This window comes from Exophiala aquamarina (assembly GCF_000709125.1).
Source record: "Exophiala aquamarina CBS 119918 chromosome Unknown aczIA-supercont1.12, whole genome shotgun sequence".
In the NCBI taxonomy this organism is placed as follows: Eukaryota; Fungi; Ascomycota; class Eurotiomycetes; order Chaetothyriales; family Herpotrichiellaceae; genus Exophiala; species Exophiala aquamarina.
The window spans coordinates 561,448-569,884 of NW_013550576.1; the positions used below are offsets into that span (position 1 = coordinate 561,448).

The 8,437-nt window shown below is 48.1% G+C and overlaps 2 protein-coding genes across 2 annotated transcripts; one reads left to right on the forward strand and one right to left on the reverse strand.

Moving 5' to 3' along the window:
• Positions 1 to 868: 868 nt before the first annotated feature.
• Positions 869 to 2,025, forward strand: A1O9_10203 (uncharacterized protein; the record flags this gene model as incomplete). Its single annotated transcript, XM_013400938.1, has 3 exons — positions 869 to 985; positions 1,038 to 1,562; positions 1,618 to 2,025. The coding sequence occupies 3 exons, from the start codon at positions 869 to 871 to the stop codon at positions 2,023 to 2,025; spliced, it is 1,050 nt and encodes a 349-aa protein (XP_013256392.1).
• A 1,511-nt stretch (positions 2,026 to 3,536) lies between these two features.
• Positions 3,537 to 4,823, reverse strand: A1O9_10204 (uncharacterized protein; the record flags this gene model as incomplete). The annotated part of the gene is made up of 4 exons (XM_013400939.1): positions 3,537 to 4,399; positions 4,450 to 4,575; positions 4,626 to 4,685; positions 4,736 to 4,823. 4 exons carry the CDS (start codon positions 4,821 to 4,823, stop codon positions 3,537 to 3,539), a joined length of 1,137 nt encoding a protein of 378 aa, XP_013256393.1.
• Between the last annotated feature and the right edge of the window lie 3,614 nt (positions 4,824 to 8,437).

Consider the following 8,437-nt stretch of genomic DNA (forward strand, 5'->3'; position numbering starts at 1 on the left):
GAGCCTTTTCTGTAATAATTGATCTTGTGTTTCTGCTCTTGCTTTTGAGCATTCAATATGGCTCAAGTAATTTACAACTCGTAGGTCGCCTCTGTAACCCTGTTGGCGTGGTAAAGCTGTTCAGTGCCCAGGTATAAACAAAAGGACTCAAAAATCAAAGATCGCCAAATAGCTACGACATAAACGGACGGAGGTCGATCGTTTGTGCCTGCTGCTGCAATGAAACGAAGTCAGTACTTAGCCTCTCTCGTCCTTCGGTCTCTATAGCTATGAGTGCTGCGGCTCGATGGAGGAGTAAAAGCGATCAACGCTAATCCAATTAAAGGAAGGACGCTGTCAGGCATGTGCTGGGAGCCGTAACTAGCCCCACTAGCGGCCGTGGTTGCCTTATCAAAGATGTATTTTAGTCGAAGCGGGGGTTCGCGGAGGCAGTGTTTCGCCATTAAGAATTTGAGAACGTGCTACAAGACCCATGCTAGCGCGGTCTCCATATGCAGGTTAATGCAATGTGCCGATCGAAACGTTTGGCATGGTGAGAATTTAGAAATCTATGGCCGGGCTTGGGTAGTAATACCTCGGACACTTACTGCTAGCAGAACACCACAGTCAGACTGGTCGATAGCTAGTGGGGAAGCAGTGCAAATATAGACGTTGCTTGCAATACCATGTGAGCAACCATTGTGGCTGGGGCTTTGCAGTCCCCTATGCATATCATACTTCTTCGAGGGCCTACGGAGCTTTTTGCGGTCTTCATTTCCTACCGGCTTGATCTCCAGGTCTCGTGTTCGCCCAATTGCCGTTCTTTTCTGCTTTCATTTCCTTTTCGTCCAACACACATTCTTTTAATACGGCACGCAACAATAACAACATGAAGGTCTCTTCTTTGATCACTTTGATAGCGGCCCTTGGAGCAACGGCTCTGTTGTCCTGTTGTACGTTCGCTGGCTACAATACTGGAACTCTTTCAAATGTTTCGATGTTTACTGTGAGTTCAATCGCGGGAAATAGCCGAGTTCCTTCGTTTCTAACAACGATAGGTCAATGCTTCACAAATTGCAAACACGAATTTCGATAACAGTACGGGAAATGGATGCAACTGTGTGGAGTTCGTAAACGGCACACTTACAATTAATGGGACATCTGTGGAGAATGGCACGATCGAAACCGAAACTGCGTCACTGGGAACGGCGGAGTATTATGCTGTATTCACCTTGAATTACTGCGAAGGACAATATCTACCGAACTATCGGGACAGCGATGCCAGTGCTGTTCTTACTCGATGCGAAAAGCCATCGCTAGCAAAGCGCTTCGACCTTGCGAACATCATTGAGAAAGCGATTGAGCAACTCGGAGACCTATTGAACTTGTCATTGGACATGGATGACTTGGATTGGCCCAATGGAATCACGAACGCATTCTTATATGTTAAATCAGCTGGATCGGCGATGGTTGCATTCTTCGTCATCGGACTCCTGTTCCTGCTGATATCGGTTCTGGCGGGTGCACTGGGCCTTTTCTTGGAAAACAGATTCGTGACAATTCTTCTAGTCATCAGCACGGTTGTAAGTCTTGTTCTTTCAACTACACCTCTGTCGTCAATGCTAATTTTATGTCCAGCTTGCGACATTAAGCCTCGGCATCGGGGCTGGAATCGCGACAGCTGTCATCACTACAGTCGTTAATGGAATCAACTCGAGTGGTGACGATATTGGAATCTCGGCAGAGCAAGGGAACTATTTTGTGGCCATGATATGGATAGCAGTGGCCCTTCTCTTTCTTTCAGCGTTGACAGCTACCGTACAACTCTGTACCGGTGGCAGCAGATCTGCGGGTGGTGGAAGAAGAGCGCAGAAAATGAGAATGAAGCAGCAAGAGGGTTATGGGATGCCCATGATGCCTCCCAGGTATTACAGAGGCTCAATGCCTTACTACATGCCAATGGGAATGAATGACGATCCTTATATGGATCCATACTCGTCTAGAAGAAATCTGATGAGGGATGACGAATATGACGAGTTCAGATAGGTTCGACCCCTGGGGTAAGAAAACTTATGTACATAGAATAGAATTAATATCTTTTATTCAAAACCTCCAAAACTCAAATAGCTTCACCTAGAGACCCTACACAGGCAAACCCGTCACAAAAACCCTTTGCGTATTTACCTGCGGGAATTGTGTCGGAATGTCGTGCTCAAGTTGGGAAGTGCCCACTTCATGTCGCCAGCCGGACTCGGCAGGCCGAGACTTGCGTTCTCACTGCAGAGTCAAACTTGACAGGCCCTAGGCGCAGAACGTGACCACGATGAGACGCCATCGTCATTTAAAATGAATAATATCATCAAATCCTGCCGAGGCTTGGCGATTCCCCCCCCACGAGGCTGCCAGCCAAGAGGGGTAAGAGGGCCCACTGCCAGATATAATAAGCTCTTCTAAGATAAGCATGGCCTATCCGGTGGCAACGTGCGTATGGTGGTGAGCTGAGTTGTTCGCTTCAATTGACGAGTACGACCTTTTCAATTTGAGAGTCTTTCCTTCCCTTGACAGTTACCTAGTTGAAACACACCTGCGACTTGCGCTGGACCCGAGTGGACGAATCAATCAACGAAGACAAAGGTGTGCTTGGTTGACCGCAGCCTCAAATAGTGAAGCTTGCCCCTCACCCATACTGTCATGGGTTTCTACTATTCGCAGCGCGGCGTAAATCGACCACTCCGAGTCCAAAGCGGCGGATGCCATGACATTGGACCACTATGCCATGGGTGCAAGCCTCCAGAATGCAAATAGCGGGCCTTCTCGGAGCGCGAATTGACCTACCTCGACTACACATAGCTATTCGTTGTGAATCCTCCGTAGGAGTGGTCGACAGGCGCCCATAGGCCAGGCCACCTGCGTTGTGTACGAGTAAGATCCGCAGTTACTAATGAGTAGTTCCGTGCTTAGTAGAAGTCCAAGGATATCTTGCTACCTAGCGTACGCTAACGCCCCCTCCTCCCCTGGACCCCACAATCGTTCTAACCTAGCCGTTCTTACTCGGTTGCAAGAATCCTAGTGCCTACTATACCAGCTCCTGCTGGATCGCTTAAGGGTTTTCTAGTCCTACCGTTATCGGTAAGTATGACTCGCTTATCCCGAACCCAGGTATGTTTATCCTCATTTGGGCTATCTGTACGAGGACGCAAACTAATCCCTAAACAGTAGGCGGGGTCCGTCGCTCAACCTTAGTTCGTTCATCAACTATCTACTCGTAGCTTTGATTGCAATTTTCACCACGTGATATCAAAACTGCTTCTTCCTGAAAGTACACCCATGAGAACACGATGGCTGCCCTAAAACTGTGACGTTATTTGTATTAGTGTTAAGAGAAAGCATGGAAATTGTGGCTCGGGGGAGTCCTCGTTGTAAACTTGTAACTTTTGTATGTTCAGATTTTGAAAGCTGTTGCGCTTGCTCGTAAGTGCTATTACCCAGTATGCCAATACAGATAACCGACCAACCCATGCTCTTGTGAGCAAATTGCAAAATGGTGTTAATGTGTTTTACATCATGCCTCGGCCACGGCCCATTGCACCTCCTCTCATGCCGCCACGGGCTCCCATGGCACCCCCCCGTCCCATGGCACCTCCTCTGCCCCGTGCACCCATGGCGCCACCCCGTCCCATGGCACCCCCTGCACCCGCGCCTCCTGCTGGAGCCTGTGGCGTCAGGCCCGCAGGATTGATCGCCATGGGTTCTGCGTCTTTGAGTAAGGAGGCTTTCTCGATGGTCTCGCCTGCAGCAGCGAATTGACGACCACCAGTAGTGCCCGCAGTGTCTTCGGGGGTGACTTTGACCTTGATGCTACTGATATTGACATGGGTCTGGATGACTCCGATGAAAAATCCGATGGTAGCGATCACGGTCATCCAATGCAATGCGAGGGCTGTTGTTCCACGGTTGACATTAAAAACATCGGCCGCTTGTCGATTGTGTGAAGTGATCTTTGATAAGGCTGCAAATAATTGAGAGTTCGCCACGGCAATCGCGAATGAGAAAACAATCGCAAGGCCAAGAAAGACAATCATCGTGATTCTCATGATGTCTAACCTGCGATTTCGCTGAGATTGTCTCCACGAGGATGCTGGTCCTACCCAGGGTCGATTCAGGGTGGCATATGCTATGAGAAGTATCACACCAAAAGCAAGGAATGCTCCGGGAATAGCCGGCATGACAACGAAGACATTGTTCTGAAGAGACATGGCAATGTCGAAAAGAACAGTGTTCAATCGTTCGTTGTTGGTTAACTGATCGAAGGAGTCTCTGTCATTTTGTCCAGTTGACAAGAAACGAATGCTTGTCTGGTCGTCCTTGCCAACTGTGATGACACAGTGCTCTGGCTGATCTGAAAGCGAAAGACACATGGCTATATCAAATTAGCCTTCTGGAAGTGTACGGTGGTAGAGATATCCATACCTGTGTAACCGATTCGCAGTCTCGAGGTGGCAGTCCCGTTAGCTGCGTTGAATTCTATCAAATAATACCTCGAGGCAGCACTCGAGGAGCCTGGTGCTCCTGGTACACAGCCAAGAATGACAAGGCCTGATAGCAACAGTCAGTGAAGTTCCGGAAATGGCATCAATCCAACTCACATTGGAATAGGATTGCAAGAGCAGCAAGGAAGTTTATGAAAATTCGAAGCCAGAAGCTGTCTAGCGGACTGTCAATATCAATTGGTTCGAACTTGGATAGGTAACCCTACCGGCAATATGTCTCTTCCAGTACTGAGACATACTGTTCCCCATCGCTCCCATCGCTCCCCCCATACCGCCCTGGCCCATGGCATTCATGATGAAAGAAAGTGAGAATTTGGTTTAAATGAGAGTTGATTCAATGATTGGATGAGATGAGGAAATGAGTGTTGTTCATAGACTGATCGCCGGGAAAAGCAAGCAAAATACTCAAGACTTGTAGGAGACAATGAAAATGGGAAAGAACTGTATGTGAGAGGAGCAAAGCAGAGCTCCCGGATAAGTATGTTAAATGGGAAGCTCAAGTATCTAGCATCAAACCCCACCAGGCGTCCATCGAGGCTCAGGTCCCCAAATTTGGACATCACCAAAGACCGAGGCCCCATATAGCCATTCAAAACTGTAAGTATTCTAATTTGGGTTGAAGTCGTGCATTAGTGGTGGTGAGGACTTGCAGATGACTATGGAGTCCTGACCCCACTTTTAGTGCGGCATTGAGCGATTGGTGCTATATCTGTCCAGACTTACTAAGGGGCCTAAGCATGGATGATACACTTGGTTCCAATCCAAATGTAGAAGCTAAAGTCCGCCCGTCCAATGGCAACATCCTTGGGAATCTTTTGCCCTTGGCCTCTGTCTGCTAATTACATGCCTTGTTAGACTCCAGTTCTCACGCAGGTGTTACTCCATTGACAAATCGCCAGCCACCGGCGATCCCTCCATCAACTAGGAAAAAGCCGTGCACTTCTCACATAAGATCTACTGAGGCATCGGCACGGGTTATCAGGAAGGCCAAAGTTGAATGTGCTCGCTGCCATGTGCAACTTGTCAATTTATTGAGCTTGACCTAGCCTGAAACGTTTCGCTAACATCGTTGTCTACATGAGATACTAGTTGGGATTTAGTAAAGGGTAAAGAGCTGTACAAGACATTGCGGTGACAATTATCATTACCAATTGATTAATGGATGAGGCTACATAGTATGTGACCAGAGAACCTGGCTGTAATACCTTACCTTTCAGAGTCGATTTTGTGAATACGTATCTTACTTAAACCTGATTATGCTTTTGCTACCACATTCTAGGCAGTCAGATAAGAATCATGGGTTTCAATGCTATCATAAATTCAAGGTCTCCTTGATAGTGCGGGGCAGCAAGAGTCTGCGACCAAATAGCAAACCATGAAAATCGTAGTTAGTGCTTGACTCTCAATGCAAGGCCCAATTGCCAAGGGTCTGGTTTGTATCGACACACACTCTCACTACCAAGTTAGGCCAAGACCTGCCTTCAGGTGGGCCGTCCCAGAAAATTGTGTGGATCGATAGGCAATGATACGCACTGTACGGAGTAAGAGTCAGGGCTTATCGGAAACTCCAACTTGAGCGACAATTATGTCTCCATTCAGCCTGGGCGAGAGTATCACTGAGAGTATCTGGCATCAATACTTCTAATTGACTAGTCTAGGCGGCCTCGGCAGCGATGCGTGCTGTGCTCTGCAAGGTGCAGGATTTTAGGAATGATTTGCTCGAATTCTGCCCAAAGAACCTACATGCTGAGGGAACTATGCGTTGTGGTGGGTGAGAGAGATCCGTTGAGCATAGACGACAAACGCTTTTAGAGAACACTTCTCAAATCGGTTGTGTACATGCATATTCCACTGAAGTCTAACTGAAGCTCTGAATTATACCAAGTTCAACACGCTCACCTCAACTGCGTCCTGGGGAATCGCTCAACACTCTTCGTGACCACCATAGCCACCGTGTCCACCGTGTCCGCCGTGGCCACCATGCTCAGGATTCCCGTGACCATCTTCGTGCCCATGCTCATCGCCATCTAAGAATATGATCAATTGATGCCGCCGATATAGATTGGACGCTGTACTTACGAGATCCCCACTGTCCATCATCATGCCCGTCGTGCCCGCCATGACCGCCGTGCCCTTGGCCATGTCCATGTCCGTGCTCATCACCGTCTAAAAATTCAATCAGTTCTTGTCTTCATTGTCAATCGCAGGTATCGGAATTCTACTTACGAGATCCATACTGACCTCCATGCTCGCCCCAGTCTTCGTCTTCTCCGTGGCCGCTGTATCCGTGTTGGCCGTGTTGATCGTGTTGACCATGATGATCATGTTCATCGTGTTGCCCGTGTTGGCCATGTCCATGAGGGTCTCCCTCTTCCCAGTCGCCTTCATCTCCATGGCCGTGGTGACCATGGCCATGTTCATCGTGCTCGTCGTAGCCTTCGTGGCAATGTCCGTGTTCGTCTCCATATTCTTCTAAACCCTCCTCCAAGTCATGAAGTCCCTCTTCAATATGGTGGAAACCTTCTTGAACGTGCTCCATTATAGCTTTTGGCTTTAGAAATACCGTATATGGCAAGTGGAAACGAAATTCGTTATGGAGATATTAGGTGCCCGCTTGCGATAAGGCTGTAGGAGTATGCTATAGTCCTTTTGACAGGATAAGACTTTTGGATTGCTTGGGATTGCTTGGGATTGCTTGGTAAGTCTTGGTACTCCTTATATGTCAAATTCAACGATCCGTTGTTCATAAAATAGAAACAAAACGAGGCAAAGTCTTACTGTGTTGTAAGGGGGCACACAGCCTGATAATCTTCCGTCACACATGATTGGGCAAAACCCCTGTTTAGGACAAGATTATATTCGTATGTAGTGCGGTGCTTAATTGGAAATGCCAACCTTAGCGTCTGCTCAAGGTCCTCCATGCAAGCGAGTTATTTCAATATTCAAGGCGTCCATCGTCGGCTATGAATGTGGCAGAGTCACCGCTTAACCTTGCTAGCGTGGCTTAGATGCTCAGACCCCTACCTGATTGGGCTGGGTAGAAGAGCCAATAGAACTACCTTTTAAATACACTGGTATACAGCTAGTACCGGGCCTTAACGATGCCAACATTCATGTGTTGTAATGACAAAGCTGACATGGGTGAGACCAGGCATCACAGTTTAGTTGTTGGATGCGACCTGATTTGGCTGTGAATGTGTCATCCATGTGGCTTCCCTTAATCATGTCGCTTACGTCCCAATGCGCATGTCCAATCCTCCGCCTCGCTAGCCTCGGAGACCATTCTCCTATTCTGTGCATTATAGAACGAGGATCAGGATAAAAGCCAGGAAGAATATGACAAGTCATCAGTCCTGCGGATTTCGCCCGATGACTCGCTCTCAGCATTGATGTGAGAGTCGACTGGTCTCACGGGCTGACGCTTTTAGAAGCAGTTGTGGGACTGTCAGTAATTGATAGTAATGTCGATTCACCATATATCGATGCCGCCGAGAATAGTGGTAGAACGGCGATTTGTATGACCGAGATCACAAACTGCATCTTGCCATGATCTGTACTTATAAGAAGTGGAGGGTGGACGTATGATGTGAGACTTGTGGAAGACCTGACGCGCAAAGCATACTTTAACAGTTTCCTTGTCTAAAAACACGTAAATCAGGAGGTAATTCAGCAATGCCAGGTAAACTTGGTTTTGGGAAAAAGTTCGGAGGAAGCTTGCCAGGCACGAGCAAAGCTCCTCCGCCATTACCAACTAAACCTCCTGTTCCGCCACCAACTAAGGCTCAACCACCACCAACTAAGACTCAACCACCACCACCGACCAAGGTTGAACCCCCTCCACCGACCAAGGCTGAACCTCCTCCACCGACCAAGGTTGAACCCCCTCCACCGACCAAGGCTGAACCTCC